Genomic DNA, 23,231 nt, shown 5'->3' with positions numbered 1-23,231 from the left:
CAGTCCTGCAAATTTCCTATTCATTACTTCATGAGGTCATTTATTTCCCTTATGGATAACATCTTGATGTTTAGTGTTGTCTCAAGGGATGTCTTTGCCAGAAACTCCAAGTCCTGAGCAAAAAGTAACTACTGACTGCATGTAGTCCCTGGACTGACTGGAATACACTCGGCCATCTTCAAAATTCCATATATCTGACTAATCAAAGGAAGGTCAAAGAACACCCAGGAACCTGGACACATACTGAACTTGCATATCTCAATCCCAAATTCAAGCTGTAAGAACGTTCACTTCTAACATCTTGAGGAACCCAGGAATGAAGTGAGAACTGCTGTGCTCTTTGATCTGCACTTTGCAGTAAATACCTACTTTCTTTCACTACCCTGGTGTCAGGAATTGGCTTGCTCTCTGGTGGGTACATCCAGTTTCGTGAGTTCTATAGCAGTCACTCAAACCAACTTTGGGGGTGTATAACAGAAAGTTGACTTGCAAGCAAGGCTCATACTTCTCCGTTCTTTGGTCATTCTTTTGGTCCATTATTGGTCTCTCATTCTTTTGGTCACTGAATAGAGTTTGCGCTTATGAAGTAGGCAGGCATACAGGCTAATATTGATTAGATCTGTGAACTGGAAGATCACGCCTTCGCCACGCCCCTGTGTGACCTCATGCCCCTACCTGATACCTTCACCAAGCCCCTGTGTGGCCTCATCCCCCTACCTGGCCACACCTGAATGCACACCAGCCAATCAGGTTAATTAACCACTCCCCTTTGGAAGTGGGTTAAAAGCCTGGGACACAGTGTGGCCTGGCCTGCTCTTCTTCCGTGGACTCCTGCACCCTAGGCTTCCTGGCCCAGATACCGGCCTAGATGCTCTTCCACGTGGCTGGTTCCTGGTGCTCGGTATGAACCCCTATTCATCCCTTTCTCTTAAACAAAGCTCTCACTCTCCTATGCATCTTTCTCACTAAATAAAAGCTTAAAATGTACCATACTGCCTCATTTATCTGTGCTGGTATTTAGAATTCTTCTCTAAACATTAGGCAAGAACCCTCTCTGGCTTATTAATATTGGGGATTTAGTAATAAGCCCATGGTGAAATTGTATGGCACCCCAAATTCTGGTAGCACATGTGGCACCCCAGATAACGTTCTGGGGAACTTTAAAGGGCCACATTTTAGTGTAAATTTTAGGGAGTCTTCTCCGATTTCACTTAGCTGCAATTTCATTATTGGCTTCATGACTTGCAACAAAGGACCCAATTTCAAGGTCCCTCCCCACATAACAGGGCCCTGATAAAGTGGAAGGACTTAACAGTACAGAATGAGAGTGTAATATACTCATATGTGACCAGTTATTATTCAGTTTGGATATTTCTTGAGTAAATTTAGTTAAGTACTCACCTTAAATGCAGCTAGTGATTTACCATCTAACTGTATCACTGAGAAGCTTAGAGATAATTTATGTCTACATGTGCACGTATGTTTGGTCCAGTACTAATTCAAATCCTCAATAATTCAGTTAAACATAGACTTTCCCTTTAATAATAATAATAAAAAGCACAAAAACCTCATATTCCAATTTTCTACAAATGATAGAAAGAACCAAACATCAGTCTTTCAATCAAATTATAAATGTTCAAATACCCTATAAAACACAATGGCAAGTAACTCTTCCATAGAGGATTTTGTACACTCAAGATGTACAAATCTTATCACATAAATGTTAGAAGCTTTCGTCACAGTCCTAGTAAAAAGTCAATTCACCAAATATTACATGCCAGATGCAATGTTTCCATTGGTGTTTGCATTGTGCTAAGGCATTTCTCTTAATGTCCTCCAATGACATCCCTTGGTTTTCTCAGAGGCATTCTTTCTATTTTCTAAGCCAGGGACAATTAAAATAAAAATTCCAAAGGGGTAAAGCAAAAGAGGAGAAGCCACAAAACCCTGATTTGATTTTCCTACACTTTTCCCCTCCCCATTTCCAAGCAGTAATCCCCTCTCAAACAGTACAATAGAACAGCTAGACATAAAGAAAAGGAGGTAAAATTGGCCAGCCAGTACATTGTTCTTGCTAATCTGAACCATTTACATAAGGGTTAGAAGGCTTGTTTCATCATTTAAACAGACTTAAAAGCCGCTTTGCAAATGAGATTTAGTTCCTACAAAAGAATGAATTCTAGCTATGTGGTGAGTTTTTGCTAGACCTGCACCGGGAGCTGACTTGGCAGTAACTATAAGCTACTTCTCTGGCGACATACAGTACATGCAAAGATTGCTTCCAGCTGCCAAAACTGAAAAGCATCAAGCTGATTAAATTCTTTCCAGGAGGTCAACAGGATGAGGGGCAGGTTAAGAGGCTAATAATATTAGATCATAAACTGTACCTGAGCAAACTCTTCCTTTATGCAAGTGCTTTTAAAAGTGGTTTTGAACAGTCAGAGTCCCTTGAATCTTCTTTAGAAAGGAAACAGAAGGGCAGACAGCAAATGACATTCAGAGCCAGAAAGACTTAAAATAGTCTCAAGCTGTGAAATGAAGACAATCTAAACTCTTTGATTCATTATCGACCAAGGAGGCATTGGGCACAAGGATAGGCTGCATAACTAACTCCCTTGCCAATGTTAGCGTAAAAGATAAAAAGAAGGAAAAGATTTTCTGAAAACAGAAGACCACATTCTTTGCATCAAAATCTTAAATTTAATAAAAATAAATATCATCTTTATGTATACTTTATTATGTGATATTATTATGTGTTTTTACCTGGCACACCTTGAACAGATGTTCAATGTGACCTTGGCCTGAGGTTCAGCAGCATGAGTAGGACGGCCGGGGTTAAATTTGCTCCCAGAAGGCACCAGAGTTGTTACTCCCTCCATTCTTAAATCATCAAGATCCTCTGTAACAACACAATTACAGAAAAGATGTTAACTCTACTAAAATTAAGGAAAAAGATCTACATTTTCAGGTATATGCCAGTATTTTGTTAAGCAAAATACTATTTTAAATTTCTTTCACAAACATCTAACCTCATGTTCCAATTTTTAAAAAGATATTTCTACAAATAGTTGAAAACAAATTATGCGAGATTTACAGAAGACAAAATGGCTAGAGAATGAATACACACAGACAATGGACAGAATGTTTGCGACAACAGAACCGTGATGCACAACCCCTACCTGGGAAATCAAATTTTAGGCAATTAGCCTAAAATGCTCAGGATGTGATCAACAACCTCCTGTTTCCCTATAGTTTGCCTTTGATTTCAATTCAGAATCAACCCAACAAAGCCAAAAGCGATTATACAAAATCTTTGCTTCTTAATAGTCTGCCTCCATTTTTCCCTTCTAACATTCTCTAATCAGAATATATCTGAAATCATCTCTCTCTGGTTTTTTTTTTATTATTATTATTCTTAACTTTTCCTGTGTGCTTTTGATATAGGCAGGGAGGTTCTCTCCCCATGCTCCTGGTGCCATGACATTTCCAAGATTCCCGAAATGGGACACAAAAATGGGTAGTTCTCAAGCCCTGACACAAACTCCCCTTCATTTTAATATTTGATTAAGCACAACCCACACACCACCCTTGCCCCATGCCTTCACATCAAACTTTGTTAATACAACATAACAGCAACTTCAAAAGTTGGTGCTTCCAGTGAATTAAAATATAGCTTCCTTTTTGATCTTATGGTTCTTTGGCCTTTCTGTTGCCACTACCAGAAAACTGAAACTGCTCAATTTTCTTGCCTCAGTTAGAGAACATTCTGTACTTTATTTAGCTTTTTATAAGGATTCCCATTGAAAATCCTGACCCAATATTATTTGTTGATGGATCATATGTGAAAATGTGAAACTAGAGATTATTTAAGAAAGTTCCTTTCCCAGAAGGAATGTAATTGCTATGAAATCTCCTTAACTAGGAAGAATTAACCATGGAGAAGAAATTGGAAATCAAACACCACACGTGGAACTCAGAGGAACTTTGTCCCAGGTCGTTGCCTGTTTTGGGGGGCACATTAAACTCCTCTGAAATCATTTTCCACTCCACAAAAATTCTTGCAACACCATTTCCTTCTCTCTTCTAAAGAAAGATATGTAAGTTTCTGAATCTAACTGGGTAATTATCTTCCTATGCCTCCATTCACATTAATAATTTGAATTCTTTTCTCTTGCTAATCTATCTACTGTCTGTTCATTTCAGTGAACTTTGCTGGGGAGAATTTTCCTTCTTTTCTTCTTCCCTCTCTCCTTTCCTTCTTTCTTAGGAATTGCTTTCCAATGTAAAATATTATTGAAGATACTCGCTTACAATACTGACTCTAGTGCTTTAGATAAAGCAGATATACCTCTTTGTTTTCAAAGGTACAAAACCAGTACATGAAGGACAGATTCTGTCCAACTAGGAATTTCTTGGAGGCAACCAGGAATACTTTCTGTTACCAAAAATACTTAGGATTATTACAATAACTGCTCTGTTGCAGTGAGTTTTAATAAACCTAAACCTGCTCATTCCTCTCTGTGTTCTGGTGAATTCTTACTGCCTGCAACAGTAGCCTCAATCAGTGGCTTCCTGCAATCATATTATTGCAAAATTTAAAAAGGAGTTTATTACTGTATAATTTTCAAGGTGACATGATATACGTGATAATTACTACAACACAATTCTCATCAATTCTCATGGTAATGTGATATTAATACAAAGAGAACAGATCCAAAGCACTTCATAGACACAATTCTAAGAATATAATGAGACGTCCCTTCTCAACTATCTGGTAAATGGGAAAAAGAAAGCTATGATATATAACAATAGTATAATGTAGTGTTGTCAGCTCTATTCCCCTCCACCCAAAAAAAAAAACAAAAAACAAAAAACAAAAAAAAAAACCAAAAATGAATCTTTTTAAATGTTGTAGGAAACAAATGAGAAGAACAATTAGCCAAGAATTAAAAAAAATGCCAAATATTGTCTCTTGGCATTTAGCACGATTTACTTTTACCCATGTTTCCCTATGTTGCAGAGGCTATAAGATTAAGAATTACATTTTTTTTTCTCTTTTACTGTCTAGTTCTCCACAAAGAGTTTCATCAAATAGTCATTAGCACATCTGGAGAGTAGAAGAGGGATAGACTAATTCATTTCCTTTTGCAGCAGTCCCATTTGGGTGGACTTCAGTAGAGATGAGAGCTATTGGTTGATTTTTCTAAACCTTTTTAATCCTCAGAATAATCATGCTTGTACTACAGAGGATTTGTGACATTTAGAGCAATTTCCAGCAGTTTTTTTTTTTTAACTTTTGGGTGGCAACAGCCAATCCCTGACCCACTGAACCCCAGCCAGTTAATATCTTAAAGTTGATGGTGGCTGCATTGATCCTCAATCTTTCAGGTCAAGCATCTAATTCCTTGAATTAAATTCCTAGCAATTTTAATTTCACAGAAGAGTTTTAGTTTTCTGAATGAAAACTGACTGAGAAGGGAGTCATCAGGAAGTTGAATTAAGTTAGATGACAGATGTGTCAATGTACACACGCTAGATGAGGCAGGAATGTGATATTAGGAGAGTGTAGTCTCCCATCAGGAAGAGGGATTAAAGTGATCAATCCTGCATTTTAGAAAGGTGACTATTGCCATATTTATAGAAACCAATTTACCAAAGAAGCATTTTTAAAATTATAAAAATTAATTTTAGGAATATTCTTTTTAAACATAGACAATATTACAAGTAATATAATCTCTATAAACTATGCCTCATTGAAATAAATATACTTATTTAATGCATTCATTGAATAAGTTTAGAGATTTATAACTCATAATCATAAATGTACTTCTTATTAATAAATCTTTGCTCAGAAAAATAAAACTATGTAAACATTCTGAACTTATATTTAATATAGTCAACATATTCAATATATTACAGAATTGCATCACCTAGTTCATTAGTAAAGAGCCACATGTTTTTCTGAGCACTTGAAATGTGGCTAGTCCAAACTGAAATATACAGAAAAAAAAAGACACAAGATTTAGAGATTTAATACAAAGGAATAAAAGTATAAATCTAATGATATTCTCCACAGAACAATAAAGAAACACTATTAAAATTTGTATGACCACAAAAGACCATGAAGAACTAAGGTAATCTTAAGCAAAATGAGCAAAGCAGGAGGCATTACACTACTTGACTTTAAAATATATTACAATAGGGGCCGGCGCTGTAGTGCAGTGGGTTAACGCCCTGGCCGGCATCCCATATGGGCACCGGTTCAAGACCTGGCTGTTCCACTTCCGATCCAGCTCTCTGCTATAGCCTGGGAAAGCAGTAGAAGATGGCCCAAGTCCTTGGGCCCCTGAACCCGCCTGGGAGATCCGGAAGAAGCTCCTGGCTCCTGGCTTAGGATTGGCGCAGCTCCGGTTGTTGTGGTCAATTGGAGAGTGAACCAGCAGATGAAAGACCTCTCTATCTCTCTTTGCCTCTCCTTCTCTCTCTGTGTAACTCTGACTTTCAAATAAACAAATAAATCTTTAAAAAAATGAAATATATTACAATAGTAATTAAAACAGCGTGGTTTTGGCATAAAGACAAATCTATAGATCAATGGAACAGAGTAGAGACCCTAAAAGTAAACCCACACTTCTATGACCAACTGGTCTTTGACACATGTGCTAAGAACATTCATTGGAGAAAGAATTGTCATTTTAATAATTGGTATGAGAAAATTGGATATATACATGCAGAAGAAAGAAACTAACCACCCATCTTTCACCATGTACAATAATCAACTGAAAATGTATTAAGTATCTAAATACGATACCTAAAACTTTGAAACTCATAGAAAACATCAAGAAACCATTTCAGGACATTGGAATAGACAAGTATTTTCAAGATCAGATCCCCAAAGCGCAGGAAATAAAAGCAAAAATAGACAAATTAGGTTTCATAAGAGGTTTTGCTGTGCAAAAGAAACAGCCAGTAAAGTGAAGTGACAACCTGAAGAATGGGAGAAAAAATTTACAAGCTATACGTCTGGCAAGGGAATAATATTCAGAATATATAAGGAACTCAAACAGCTCAATGCAAAACCACAAATAGTTAAAATTGGTCATTAGGTGTAAACAGACATTTCTAATAGGAAAACATACAAAGGACCAATAGGTACATGAAAAAAAAAAAAAAAAAAACGCTGAACATCACTAATCATCAAGGAAATGCAACTCAAAAAGCCACCAAGAGAAATCACATCACCCCAGTAAGATGGTTATTATTAAAAAGGCGGTGATAACAAGTGTTGGCTGTGATGTGCAGGAATGGAAATCCATGCACACCATTGGTGGGAACATAAATTAGTACAACCATTGTGTAAAACAGCATGAAGTTGCCTCAGAAAGCTAAAAATAGTAGTGCCATATGATTCAACAATCCCATTCCTTGACAAATATCTAAGAGAAAGGAAATCCATTTGCTGAAAGGACATGTGTATTTCAATATTTATTGAAGCATTGTTCACAAGTCAATAAATGGAAACAATGTAAGTATCCATCCACTGATAAATGGATAAAGAAAACGTGGTACATATGAACAATGAAATATTACTCAACCATAAAATGTGATGACATTTTGTTGTTTGTAACAACATAGATGGAGCTAGAGGTCATCATGTTAAGCAAAATAAACTAATCATAAAAAGACAAATATCACCTGAACCCACTCATATATGGAGGCTAAAAAATAGGTGACCTTATTATGCTTAGTGAATTAAACCAGTCCCCAAAAGACAAATATCATATGCTTTCCCTGATTTGTGGTAACTAATATACAGAGCATGTAATGTATAAGAATGAAGCTGACATTTTCAAATTTGGTTATTGTTTATAGCCTTTGTCTACATTCTTGAGGAACAGTGTTTTTTCTACTTACTACTTGTTGAATTCTTTATTTAGTGGAAGGATAAGCTTGTGATTATAAAGCAAATTGCAAGAATGTCACTATAGAAATTAAAAGAAAAATGAGAAAGGAAGGAGGAGGAGGGATGGAAGTGAGGGAGGGAGAGTAGTGTGGGAAGTATCATTACACTCTTTTTTTTTTTTTTTTTTTTTTTTTTGACAGGCAGAGTGGACAGTGAGAGAGAGAGAGACAGAGAGAAAGGTCTTCCTTTGCCATCGGTTCACCCTCCAATGGCCACCGCGGCCAGCGCGCCTAGTGAGCTGCGGTGCTGGCCCTATTACACTCTTTAAAGTGTATATATGAAATACTTGAACTTTGTTCCCTTTTTATAAATAAAAAAAGTTTTAAAAAAGAAATAAAACAAAATAAAAACATAAGCGATCTCATAGAAGTTAAAAATATAGCCGGTGCCACGGCTCACTAGGCTAATACTCCGCCTGCGGTGCCGGTACTCTGAGTTCTAGTCCCGGTTGGAGCTCCGGATTCTGTCCCGGTTGCTCCTCTTCCAGTCCAGCTCTCTCCTGCGGCCCAGGAAAGCAGAGGAGGATGGCCCAAGTGATTGGGCCCTGCACCCGCATGGGAGACCAGGAGGAAGCACCTGGCTCCTTGCTTCAGATCAGCGCGGTGCGCCCACCGCAACCCACGCTGGCCAACAGAAGAAAGACCTTTCTCTCTTTCTCTCTCAGTGTCTAACTCTACCTGTCAAAAAAAAAAAAAAAAAAAGTTAAAAATAGAATGGTGATTGTAGGAGGCTAGAGAGGAAAATCAGAGGGTAGGTTAAGGAAAGTTTGTTTGGCAGGAACTAGGTTACAGCTGGATAGGAGTAAGAAGTTCTGGGGTTCTATTGCACAGTAGGGTGACTATATGTAATGTTAATGTGCTGTATATTTCTCTATTTTAAAAAATATCTAAATATAGGATTTAGGGGTTGTTTACATTATAAAGAAAGGTTAAATGCTTGAAAGAATAAATATATCTTGATGTGAAGGGGAAGGGCAGTGGGAGTGGGAGTGGGAGAGGGGAGCGTTGTGGGTGGGAGGGAAGTTACGGGGCGGGGGGGAAGCTATTGTAATCCATAAGCTGTACTTTGGAAATTTATGGTCATTAAATAAAAAAAAAAGAATAAATATATTTAACCTGGTTGATATAATACAATGTATATATGTAACAAAATATCACAAAGTATACCATAAATATGCACATATTTATAAAAAAGTACTGTGATTCCAGTGAATTGGAATCAAAGGATTCCAAAGGATAGAGTTTTCAGTTTTTATGAATTTGTTATCCTAAGTGTTTCTGATTCTGTGGCAATAACAAAACATCTAATTAAATATTTTTCATGTTGACTACATGTTTAACTTCCTTTTTTTTGACAGGCAGAGTTAGACAGTGAGAGACATGTTAAAATATATATTATGAATAGAACCTGTCAAATACAATTTCTTAATAAAATTTTACCTGTTTTTCCTTTTTTAATGTGTCTAGTAGAAAATTTAAAATGAGTATGTTACTTCATTTCAAGGTTCATATTATATTTCTATTGGCCAGTACTATTTTAGAATATATTTCATGACTATGCTGATAAAATTATATTTTAAAATAATCTTTGTTCTGCAACTTTAAGCTAAATAAATACTATTTATATTAATGAAAAGAATAATAGTCATTGGAACTATTCAAGAATAACATTTATGAGCTAAATCTAATCTTTTCATTGACTATCTTTAAAAGAATACTTATTTTCATTCCTTGCTATCATCCCTTCTGCCCTTATTTTTTCCCTAAAACCTTTTTCATTACTTGTTTTGACACACACACACACACACACACAAGCACACACACACACACATACATACCTACCTACTTAAATATACATGTATCTGTACTCCACACATATACACAAAGATCTATTCCTTACTTATTTTTAAAACTCTATATCTTTTTCAACATCTCAGAATAGGAACTTTGTCTTTGTAATCTCAATGTCATAGAAATGAGTCCAGCACACAGAAAGCATTAATTGGTATTTGCTGACCACAAGACTTCATATAGTTTGATAATTAGTTAATTAATCATTAGATAATGTGATCATTACCTGGAATTGATTTATGGAAATGGGTTTTTGAAGGAATACTTTTTGTTACTTATCTATATCCATTAGAAAAAGAAGAAACTGTGAACAGGGAGCTGTGATGGGAAGAAGCCTTTACTGGGAGTCCACACGTAAGAGCCTGAGGACCATGAGGAAGAGAGAATGGACTCAAAGCTTCTTTTGGAGGAAGACTCAATAATGTGTAGTGAACAATGGATGGAAAAACCGGAAAAAGTTTCTCCATCTAATCACTTTAGGGAACTCAGGAAGAGATAATGCTTTCACTTTCACACATGCCAACATGGCGCTATCTTCAAGTTATCCATATGGGTTTCTGGAAGGCAGTGGGATAAGTCTGGAGACATTGGAGGAGTTTGAAATGGAACTTTACACCATCTGGCTGAGAAAAACTGACAAAATTTTCATCCCAGTAGTTAACATTAGGCAGTGACACTTCTTGTGTCTAACTGTTCTTTACAAGTAAAATGTGTGCATTATATGAATATTTTATTCAAAAGCTTATGAAGAATACTACTTTTTTTTCTTTTTCACAACAGTAACTTATTTTTAAAGGTAACCTATAAAATTGGGATTCATCTTCCACATCATAGGAACACAGTTGAAGAAGATGAATTAATTTCAGCTAAAGACTTGTGAGCATTTTATCTCTATATAATGGCAAATAACCAAGAGCTAATCAAGCAAAGAAGTGTTTTGATTTAATTTAAGAAAATAACAGCTGCCTAGATGAAATAATCCCAGGGCTTTCATTTCATTCAAGTGTAATCCATGAAATAATTTACAGCTGCTTGAACTAGACAATGTGGGAGATGAGTGAATTTTCACATCTGTTTCAAGGAACTTTATAACGAAAATTAAAAGCCTTCCAAACATGAGGCCCCTCACAGCCATTCAGTGATGGGTTGCAAAGAGTTATATGGCAGCTTTTCCCTGCATTGTAATTGGTTTGTTGATTTACATCAATAAAGTTGATCTGGTCAAATGTTTCAAGCAGATGTTGTATATTCTGAATGAATTATTAAAAATAAAGCAAATGTTAAGAAAATATATCAGAAATGAGACAAGTTTAAATAAAATGTGTACGAAAACTTTTTAGCTATGTGAGACAGCTATATTTTCTAAAAAAGGAAGAAAGGACAGCAAGACATAATTCACTTTACTGGGACACATTCTGGTTGAAAGATGGAAAAAGGATATTAAGGTCATACTTCTTATTGCTTCTCTATTTTTACAATCATGCCTCAAATATAACTTCAAAATTTTTTTAAAACATCAGAATAGTACAACTTCAAGTTTATAAACAATAATCAAGTTCATAAATGATAGGAACAAAGAGGTAGTTACCAGAAACTATAGGCTTTAATTTTTTAGATTACTCTTAATTTAAAAATTATTAGAATTAGATTTGTATAAAATGTCCTGCATAATTTAAATGCTATGTTGAAGCTTCCCATTTTAATAGCATAATAGATTAAGTTACAGGATATTTACTTTCCTTGCCTACATGTGATCGATAAACAAAGAAAATGATTAGTTCAGTAAATTGGGGAAAATGGTTATATAAACTAAAAATTTACAAATATTCTGTGTCTTCTATTGTTGACTAAAAGGAGCAAGAAACTTCCTGATGAATTTTTTGTAAACTACCAATTCCTGTTTAATTTGTTTGAACACAATCTTCAATAGAAAAACACACAATGACCATAAGTTTTGTTAAAAAATTTATAGGTTAGAATGTGTTTGCTTATACTGCAAATAAATGACAAGACTTGTGCTAATTGAACCCATCATTATATAAATTGTTGAAGCTCTTCTGTTAGTCAGAAAAATTAAGACATCTGGGAGTGGTTTTCTCTTTCCAGGCTGGAAGAAAATACTAGTTCTTCTAGCCACTTCAAATCCAAACACTATGCAAAGCCTGGTTTCTACATCAGAATGCATTTTTATTTTTCTTGAGTTTCACCCATCAGAAATTCAAGACATTATATTGTATGCACTCAACAATGGACTTCTGTTTGCTAAAACTTTTGTCACTATTTGAAGGTATGACAGCTACAGGTTAGAGAGTGTGAACAATTTTCTTTCATAAAATTAACAAAATTCCAGGTGTGTGGATGTGTGAATGCTTGTCAGGGTAGTGTTGTGTAAGCAGAGTGATCCGGTATAAATGAAAACTCAGTTGCAGCCCTCATTGAAATGACAGCAAAGAAATCTAGAGGCAATAACAGAAGAGTGGCATCAGGAACCAGGTTTTAAGGGCAAGGAGGGAGACCACAGACAGTAGAGTAGCAAAGAGAATATGAGTAGAAGGAATACTTCCCAGGAATAGTGAGGGGAACCAGGCAAAATGCTCAGAGCATAGACATAAGTAAAGCAAAGATTTTTATCTAAGTTATCACGAGGAAACGTTGATTGGCCCAGAAGAATGGTATTAAACAAATGATTAATTTTTGTATAGGGTGATGGGTTAAAGTGTGTGATTTCTTTCTACTGTGAAAATCACACAAAGTCTTGCAAACTGCTCATCATTTTTACTTACCACATCAAAGTGTATTTACAACATGTTGATTCCCCTAGGTTGTGTCTCTAGCTCTAGGACTCATATATGAAATATCTCTAAACAGTTAAGTCATTCTTTTTGAGAATGTACAACTCAACATGGGACTATGATTATGACTGTGGGTCTATTAGGTTTTACTAGGTTGCTGAAATCATTTCAATCACTAGAGCTGAGTTTTCAAACTTATATTTATTCTTTTTGTTGCTAAAACTAATCATTAACCTTATTTAATATAGTGTTTATACTCTGACAGAATCTATGATAAGTAAAATAAGTCTTATATGTTGAGAATTGCTTGTATGCATTCTATTAATACTTTGATTGCAGATGAACTTTGACCACAAACCTATAATTGTACCTGTACCATATTTAATATTTTTTTACCTTGATCTAGGTCATAAGTATTGATTGGGCCCATTTTGATGAGTGCTTCTGCTTTAGATTATATTATATTCTAACTCAAAGAACAAATTGCAAAAAGCCCAAAAGGGAGACTATGATAAATTTATAAATTTGTATACTAATTGCTGGAGTCCCAATCCTAGCAATTACATTTTCTCTACCTATGTTGTAAACTTACCATTAGTATAGCTGATTCTGCCTGATGTCATTTACTACATATATTAGACATTAATACACAAAATTAAATTTATATGATAGTAGAGGATTTTTTTTAAAAAATGTTACTTATTTATTTATTTGAAATTCAGGGTGGCAGAGAGAGAGAGTCAGAGGCAGAGAGAAGAATATCTTCCATCTGTGGGTACAATCCCCAAATGCCTGCAACAACCAGGGCTGGGCCATCCAGAAGCCAGAAACTAGGAACTCCATAGAAGTCTCCCCCACAGGTGGCAAGAACTCAAATACTTGGACCACCTTCTGCTGCCTTCCATTAATGTAGTCCCATTTTTTAGGAAAGTAGATCTAATAGGTTAATATAAAGATGACATTAAATATCATAGCTACCCCTTCATCTACCCTCCAAACTCTTTATTTCTGTCTTACATTCAGCCCCTGGAGATAAATAGAAAATAATCAAATTTGGAGAAAAATTGAAAAGAAGAGTATGGTTTGCCATACACTAAAATTGCTGCTGATGTATTTCAGCTATGGTTGCCGACTCATTCTCCCTTGTGGTGCACCACAGGCAAGCAGCAGGCACATGACATACCTTTCCCATCACTGAGATGAAGCCACACGCCACAAGATGTTGCCACCCTGTCTGACACGTTGAAAATCCATTTTCCATTCTGCGGTGCTTTCTTGGAATTCACATGCTGTTCTCATCCCTTACACTTCAAGCCACAAACACTGCCACTCCAAATGAAATTTTACAAGACCATTTTCGATTTGTTCCATTTTCTTGGATAGTTGCCTCTGTGGAGTGATTCCTTAGTAATATGTCATGCAGTGTGATATCACTTAAGAATCTCATCTCACTTCCTACATTAGATGCATGATTTTTGAGTTTCCTAAAAAATGAGTACTTAATATTAAGAAAAATATAAAAATCTGCTATTTAGCTATACAATACACTCCTTTATATAATAGCCGTAGACCCTTTCTATACTTGAGAAAGCCAAGAATGTAATGTTAATGTTCTCAGGTTTCTGTACTTGTTCTGTCCTTAATCTGGTAAACCCTTCTCCTAGATATTCTCTATATACCATCTCCCCTCATATGATTAAACATTGCCTTCTATTGACTATTATATCAGAGAGAGCATCTTCTATCATTGTTAGTCCTTTATACTTCTTATATTCACAGCATTATTTTTTTATTTATTATTCATTATTCATAACCTTACTAATAAATTCCCAGGAAGCAAGAATTATCTCACATTTGCTACCATATCCTTATTTCCTAGAATGGTCATTGGAACATGGATGTTTACTAGTTACATTTTGAATTGTTGAGTGAATAAATTACTCCAACATCATGCTTATTATTATTGCTATTTATTATTATTCCCATTTTTCACATGAATTATATTATAGGGAAGTTTCTTAGAAAGTCTATAGCATTTTCCCAAGACTCACAAGCATTAATTGGTAGAGACAGGAATTGAAGTTTGATTTTAGAGTTGAGGGTCAGCTTTTATGCATACATGTAAACACCTCAACAAAGTATTTCTCAAAGTAGTGGTTATATAAATTAAAAAAAAAACATTATTTGTGTTATGTTTCAGTAAACATATTTAATAAATTCCATAGGTGATACTATTCTCCGGTGTCAAATTTTTAGAAGAAAATTATAGTGCTTTAAGTGTGTGTTATGTTTAATCACTTGTTTGGACTGAATATATAAGTTGCTATAAAATTTGTATATTGAAATCCTAACCCCTAATGTGATGATATTAGGAGATGAGGTTTTGGGAAGTGCTTAGATCATGTATATGGAGCCTTCATGAATAGAATTAGTGTCTTTAGGAAAGGAACGCCAGAAAGCTCACTCGCCCTCTTTATGTCATGTGAGTATAAAAGCATATTTCCTGCCTTCAGACCTATAAGAAACAAATTTCTGTTATTTATAAACCATCCAGTTTATGATACTTTGTTAAAATATCCAAATGGACAATGACAGGTACTTTCAGATGTTGTATCTTATTTTGTCTCACATGAAAATGTCTAAGGCAGAAGTTCTCAAACATGAGTGATTTGCCCCTTCTCAACCACAAGATAACATTGGGACAATGTTTTGTTGCTTTTTATAATTTAAAAAAAATTATTAAGATATAGAGAACACATTTCACAGATAAAATTCTAAGAAAATAACCAAACTTTCCTCCCTTGATCTTCCTTCCTTCATTTATTTGTTTCTTTGTTTCTTATTTTTCCTTTAATTTTTGTAATAACATAATTTCAATTTACTTTATAATCACAGGCTTAATGCATCACTAACCATAATGTTCAACAAGTAAAAAGCAGAAAGACCATTCTTCCACAGGAATATAGACAAGGGCTACAGACAATAACTGAATTGTAAGATGTCAGTTTCATTCTTACAGATTGTGAGGTTTTTTGTATTCTATATTAACTATCACATATCAGAGAAAACATACGATATTTGTGTTTTGGGGACTGGCTTATTTCACTAAACATAATGGTCTATAGTTGCATCAATTTTGTTGCAAAGACAGGATTTCATTCTTGTAATGAGAAAATACTATATATTCCATAGTATATTGTTTTACCTAATCATTAGTTGATGGATATCTGAATTGATTCCATATCTTAGTTATTGTGAATCGAGTTGCTATAAACATGGGGGTAGAACTAACACTTTCATACACTGAATTCATTTCGCTTGGGTAAATTCCCAGGAGTAGAATGGCTGAGTCATTTGGTAGAGCTAAATACATTTTCCTTTTTTCATAACCAGAGGTGAAGATGGGGAGTGCTACTGGAATCTAGTTGGTAGACAGCAGCCCCCTAACACTGAAAATTATTAAATTTAAAATGTTAACAGTGCTGAAGTTTAGAACCACTGCTGGGGGGATTGTTGGATCTCTTAATATTTATTAAGCATTACAAGAGTGTACCTTATATGAACAAAATGGATAGGCATAAGAAAAAATAGAATTTTGGATGGGGTTTCAGAGGGTTTTGAAAGTTTTATGTTTGGACCAAGCAAGAGTATAGGTCAGATTCAGCCTAGGGATGTGACATTTGAGCCAGAGACTAGTTTGATCAGATTTCATGGCTAGTGTGTGGTACAGCCCTGGAATGGAGCATTAAAGCAATGTTTTTCCAACTATAGTACCATAGCCTATTCAAATTATATTGCTGATTAGTTCTTCCTTGCACAAAGTTGCTTTGGTCTGCTGGGGCAGTGTTGCATTTATTTTTACACCAGTGTCAATTATTCCATTTTATACTCTCATCCCAAATGGTACCTAACTAAGGAAAATTTTACTGGAAATTTTATGACACTATGGAAAAGATAATTGAGTTTTACATAGTAAATATTCCCCCTTTAAAATACTTGCCTCTGTTGCCAATTTTTGTTCCCTGTGGCTACTCCATATCTTGCATCCCAAATTTTGTGTTGATTCTTACACTTTCCATAACTGTAGCCTCACCTGCAGTGCTTTCAAAGTACAGTTGAACTAACTCTAATTGCATTCCTAGTGAACACCAAGATTAATAAAACAAATATCCCATCTTGAAATTTATCTTTTTTATGAAATATTTTCTGCCATCCCACTTATTACAGTGCCCTTTGATATTGTGAGTGTCAAGCTTATAGCCATGCCATCAACCTATCAGATTGCTGGACAAACATATCAAATGCACGTATGTTCTGGTTTTCCCACTTACAATGTTTTTATTTCTTTGCCCTTCAAGAGGACCATAAAACACCATTTTCACTATTCATTCAAAGGTGTGATTCCCTCTTACTGATTGTCATCTGGATATAGTGACTTGGCTTCTAACTAGTAGAATGCAGCCGTGTTGCTTGGACTTCACATCTGTGATTAAATTACAAGAGACCATGACTTCCACTTCCATATTGCTAGCACTTTCTATGCTTTCTTGGCTTCCACACTTGCATGAAACACTTTGCCAGGTTGAAGAGGTTCGTATCACAAGAGACTGAGGGTGGCCTCCCTTCTTACTCCCTCCTTCCTCTCTTTGTCTGCCTTTCTTATTTTTCTTTTAATTTTTAAAAAGACATTTATTTATTTGAAAGACATAGTTGTTACAGAGAGGCAGAGGCAGAGAGAGAGAGAGAGAGGTCTTCCCTACACTGGTTCACTCCCCAGATGGCTGCAACAGCTGAAGCTGCACCAATCTAAAGCCAGGAGTCAGGAGCATCCTCCGCGTCTCCCACATGGGTGCAGGTCCCAGGGACTTGGGGCACCTTCTACTGTTTTTCTAGGCCATAGCAGAGAGCTGAATTGGAAGTGGAGCAGCCAGGACTTGAACCGGTGCCCATATGAGATGCCGGCACTGCAGGCGGCAGCTTTACCCACTACACCATAGAGCTGGCCCCTTCTTTGAATTTTTACAATGACATACTTTCCTTCAAATTATTTAGAATAAAATTTCTAGTGAATCCTTGAAGAATTACTTCTGGGAGTAGTTTTACATGAATAACTCCAGTTGAAGATCAGTTAAAACTTATATATAAAAGACAAGCAATTCTACATTATCTTATTTTAAGACACATGCCATTTAAATTATTCCTTAAAGTATTTTTCTTGGTCGAAAATGGCAAGTAAAATCATACATTAAAGAATGAGAGTCATCTAAACTTCCAATTTGGCCAATTTATGATATAGACAAATTGTCTGTAGGATATTCTATAAGAAATCATGATTTTGTTACTTCAAAATTATTTATAAAGGCTTATGGGGGGCCGGCGCCGCGGCTCACTAGGCTAATCCTCTGCCTTGCGGCGCCGGCACACTGGGTTCTAGTCCAAGTCGGGGCGCCGGATTCTGTCCCGGTTGCTCCTCTTCCAGGCTAGCTCTCTGCTGTGGCCAGGGAGTGCAGTGGAGGATGGCCCAAGAGCTTGGGCCCTGCACCCCATGGGAAACCAGGATAAGTACCTGGCTCCTGCCATCGGATCAGCGTGGTGCGCCAGTCATAGCGCGCCAGCCGCGGCGGCCATTGGAGGGTGAACCAACGGCAAAGGAAGACCTTTCTCTCTGTCTCTCTGTCTCACTGTCCACTCTGCCTGTCAAAAAAAAAAAAAAAAAAAAAAGGCTTATGGGGCCTGAGTTTTTCCCTTTTGTGTCCTGATGTTGATTACAATTATGGTTTACTTGATGCTCTTTCTTAAATTCAACCACAATTATAACAATATTTGGATAGGAACAATATGATTTACTTTGTGAGTCTCAGATCCAATATGTGTTCTCACAAACACATTCTGACAAAAACTAGAGTCAGCTTGTAGCAGCTTTTCACGGGACACATAATACCCACAGGCACACACACACAAACACACACTACTCAAGTACCAAAGCACCACATGTGCATTCCTACCTCACTGTCCTAGCTCAGTGTCTGCAGATGGATCACAGTCATGGCTTAGATAAAGCCACAGACAGAGGATCATCCAACCAACACTTCCTTGGGTTCATCTTCTGGAACTTTTGCAATTATAAAGAACACCTTTTCATGTAAAGATGTATTGAATATATTTCCAGACACAACTTTAAAATACTGGTGTTCCCACATCCAGGAAATATTTCTGTATTTCTTACTCTATGGACCACTATTTCCTAACACAAACTGATTCACTCTTGGAAGTTTGATTTATTCATAGCCTTCAAAACACTTAGAGTGCTCTCTAAATACAGTTAGGATGGGTGAAAAATATAGTATCTTTTATTTTATTATATGTGATCTGACCTTGTTGTTAAGTCTCTATTCTGTCGGATAATGGGGAAAAAAAGAAAACTAATAATATTTTTAAAAATTTAAATTTACAATTTACAGATCCTCTGGGTTGAGATATTTCTTTTAGGAAACTTTGTCCTTTTTCAGACATAGATACAGTCAAATTTGGTTCAAAATCTCTCCTTTGCTTCTTTCAAGTTTCCCTTCCTCCCCACCCCCTTGCCACTCAGTGTGGCATCTAGACACAAGGGGAGCTGGGTGTCTTCTGGACAATGGATTACATGGCAGCTCTTCTCGGTTCAGGTCCCACTGGACCCTCAGAAGACAGCTCTTATGGAGCCTGGTGACTGGTCAGGAACTTTGTGCTCCAGCCCTCTACTGCTGACTCAGCCCCAGCTCAATCATTAATCCTCGGAAGCCCAACTCCAATTTCCTGGGCTCTGGCCTAGGCTGTAGCACTGCACCATCTGCTGTGGAGTCCCTGTGTCCCTCAGTGTGGCAGCCTCATTGCTCTCGATTCCTGACTATCTTTCACAGCCTTCATGGGGCATGTGGGAGCCGGTGGGCGCCTGCCATGTCACACAGGAGCTCAAGAAGTTTGAATGTGCTTTCCAGGCCCATCTTATTTATCCCTTCCCTTCTCCTGCTTTCTGTTCTGCATTTCTGTGCTATGTGACTGGAGAATAAAAATGGGTAGCCCAAGAGATCCATATTGTACATTAAACAGTCTGAGGTGGTTGTTGAGTGAAGATTCTGTCACCTTCTTTACTCCTAAATCCACTTACATACTTTTATAGCCTATGCAACCAGGATGTCTACCTTGAGGGCTAACTGGAGACATTTCTCTCTGATTTCCCAATTTTGTCTTTTTACTGCTTTTCTATGATCCAGGACTGCAAGGGATTTCCTTTTGCACTTTGTGTTCAACTGGGTACTTTCTTTAAAATCCTATTTTTCAATGTGACTATGACTCCTGATTAAACCTCATAAATGCTTTGTTTTAGAGAGGCAAAGGGAAAGCTTTGGGAATTTAGAAAATGCCTCTCACTTTCTTTATGGATCTTGTATCCCTTTGCCTTCAAAGAAATTAACTCTGAAACACAAAGCTGATCAATAAGTAACCTCTTTATTTTAGATGGTACTGCTTCTTCCTAGAAATGATAGCTCAATGTTGTCAAAAGCAGGGAAACATAATATATAATTAAAATACAATTGAAAATGAAAAAAGTTCATTGATTCAATGGCAACCATTATCTGTATTGTTCATGACAACCTTGTTTCCTATGGGCATTGTGTGTCCTCACTCAAAAGTTTTATTCTCATCCATAAAGACTTCTCATGATTTCACCAGCAATAAAAATCAACCTCTCCGTCCAAGTTCAGATCAAACATCACTCTTCCCTGAAGACTTTCCCATCATCCTAATTCTCAGTAATTATTTCTTTCCATTGAATGTCAGTGACACATTACTAGTGATATTTACACTTAGGAGTATACGGCTTTGCATCAATTTCTTACTTTAAATATTAGTCTACTCATTCCCTGACTACTCCACCTCTTACTGAGAGCTCACATACTTGTGTGGATCACTTTTGTTGCTTCTGCACCATGTCCATTCAACCCCTACCAGCTTGACGAAAAGCTTTTCAGCTATAGGTTGATTTTATAGTTCTTAATTTCATTCACATTATTTTGATCTTTTAAATAATGTAGTTGATGTTAAATCTTTGGTCAAGGTAAATAATTATACCTAGATTTTAAAGAATGGAAAAGAGGGAATAAGCTGTGTGCTTATATTAGAATGAATTATTAATTATTGGATATAACACATAATTAACATAATTTTGCTCATCACTGGTACCATTTTGTCTTTTCAAAAAGAGCGCTAATTTAAATACCTCTAACAATTATCTTAAGAAAATCAAGCCTACTTGAGATATTCCAGATGATGAGATTTTACTAAGCTTTCAGTTGGGTGATTAGGGAGGAGACAGGTGATACAAATATTAAAATGGTATAGAAAAGGCAATCAATACAGGTTGCAATGACCAGATAAGTAAAACAGTGTTGTGGAGCCAGAGCATGCCTCTATTTTGATAGTGTTTCAGAACACAGGTTTTACCCCTGGAACCACGCTATTGAGATTCAAATTCTGATTATGCTTCGTGCTGATTTTTTTTCTCACTAGACCTTTTTTTCATGGGTATCAAAATTTTATGACAGAATTTCCATCAAGCTGTTTCTATAAAAAATTACTGATTTTAAAAACTAGTCACTTATAACTGCCACACACACAAAAAGAAATGGTCCACAAAACATTCTTTCCTTCTAAAGGTTATAGCATGCACCGTTATCATCAGTCCTTTGCTATTAACTTTAAATGGCCAATTGAGACAAACAGTTCTGAGTCTGTTCTTCTATCGCTGATTAAGACTGGGATGGCATGAATTAGGGATAATATTACTTTAGCCTTCTGAGCTTTCTGGGCAGACTTGATAACATTGCCAGCTCCAGCCTTCTTGTCTACTGCTTTGATCACACCCAGAGCAACTGTCTGTGTCATATTAAGGACAGCAAAGTGACCCAGAGGAAGATAGTCAGAGAAGCTCTCAACACACATATTATTTAACATGTCAAAGCCTCAGCTTCTCCATTGGGAAAACGGTGGCTTACTCGGGATTTGTGAAAAATTATGTCTACCACACAGAAAGCCTTTAGTAAATGGCAATGAAGCTGTTATTAATGTTGGAAACGATCAAGATGAACTCGTGATGGAAGCACTGTGGGTGATACTGATGACCAGCTTATCTCCGTAGAGCTATGAAGAAGAAGGTTCCGTCATCTGGTAATTTGCTTCACAAAATTGCCCAGCATATATCACTTTCACAGTGGCCCCTTCGCAAGTTTGGTTTCCTGAACTTTCCAGGAAAAGGCAACACACATTAAATTGGACAAGATGGCATCTGACAACAAAGCCACATTAACCTGAAGTTCATGTGAAAAACATAACTCTTCTCTTTGACTCACTGAAATTCAAGATTTCATTGTTGGCGTTTTCACACTCTGCTCACTGGCTATTATTTGTATGCACATGGACAATTGAAATTGGAGCCTAAGTTAACGTGCATTTTCACTTTACCTTCTAATCAAAATTGTTAGAAGGTTAAAATCTGTGAAGAGTGAGTAGCAAGGAATAAGTGACAATCTGTCTCAGAAGTAGTGGTTTCGAGGCCGGCGCTGCGGGTTCTAGTCCCGGTCAGGGCGCCGCATTCTGTCCCGGATGCCCCTCTTCCAGGCCAGCTCTCTGCTGTGGCCAGGGAGTGCAGTGGAGGATGGCCCAGGTCCTTGGGCCCTGCACCCCATGGGAGACCAGGAGAAGCACCTGGCTCCTGCCATCGGATCAGCGCGGTGCGCCGGCCATAGTGTGCTGGCCGCGGCGACCATTGGAGGGTGAACCAATGGCAAAAGGAAGACCTTTCTCTCTGTCTGTCTTTCTCTCACTGTCCACTCTGCTTGTCAAAAAAAAGTAGTGGTTTCGATACACTTGTAGATATTTAATTTCATACCATTACAAAATGAAAACTTATAAAACTTGAAGGAAAAAAAACTTTCAGTTTAATTTTAAAGAGAAACAGCTACAAGTAGCAACTTTACTTCCAAAGTGAAATAACTAATGCTGTATGCTAATTTTTGTTGGCTGAAAGGGTATGTGAATGTTTTTTGGTTAAAACCTTCTTGAAAAGTTTAAAGATATTTACTCATAAAATGCATCCATTTCTTGTGGTCTCAGCTAATAGCCTTAAGAAAAACTCTTGAAATCACCAACTGATTTTTTAAAGGCTTTTGAAAGGTAGAGTGACAGAGAGAAAGGGAGAAGCCAAGAGAGAATCGTCCAACTACTTATTCACTTTCAAGATATAAAAGGGTAACAGCCCTGTTTCCAATGCAATTTTCCTTTTTTATCCCAATGTTTTTAAAAAAATTTTGAAGGAGAAAATAAATCAGGTGATTAAGTTGCAATATTCCTCTCTATATATTTTCAAAGGTAGGCTGCCTTGATTTGTCAATTTTGATATTGGAAACTGATAGAAAATTATAAGATTTTTTTTAGACTAATTTGTTTCTTTGAAAAAAAGTTATAGTTTGTCAGATCATCCAGTAACTAGAATTGCAAAAAAGAATGGTACTTGAAAGACCAAACAAGCTATTGCATATACTTCAGATGTGAGTGGCAAATCCAATACTCAACAGAAGATGAAATGCA

The 23,231-nt window shown here is 36.5% G+C and overlaps 1 protein-coding gene across 9 annotated transcripts in view; it reads right to left on the bottom strand.

Moving 5' to 3' along the window:
* Positions 1-23,231, bottom strand: part of C6H8orf34 (chromosome 6 C8orf34 homolog) — a 498,572-nt gene that overhangs the window by 175,100 nt on the left and 300,241 nt on the right. For all 9 annotated transcript variants that reach the window (XM_089335333.1, XM_089335332.1, XM_089335329.1 and 6 more), the window contains one exon: positions 2,764-2,899. In XM_089335333.1, coding sequence (XP_089191459.1) covers positions 2,764-2,899 — 136 coding nt within the window. The remainder of the gene's footprint in view (positions 1-2,763; positions 2,900-23,231) is intronic.

This window comes from Oryctolagus cuniculus, chromosome 6 (assembly GCF_051225735.1).
Source record: "Oryctolagus cuniculus isolate XC-2025 breed Fujian yellow rabbit chromosome 6, ASM5122573v1, whole genome shotgun sequence".
NCBI classification, from domain to species: domain Eukaryota; kingdom Metazoa; phylum Chordata; class Mammalia; order Lagomorpha; family Leporidae; genus Oryctolagus; species Oryctolagus cuniculus.
This window is presented reverse-complemented; position numbering and strand designations above follow the sequence as displayed.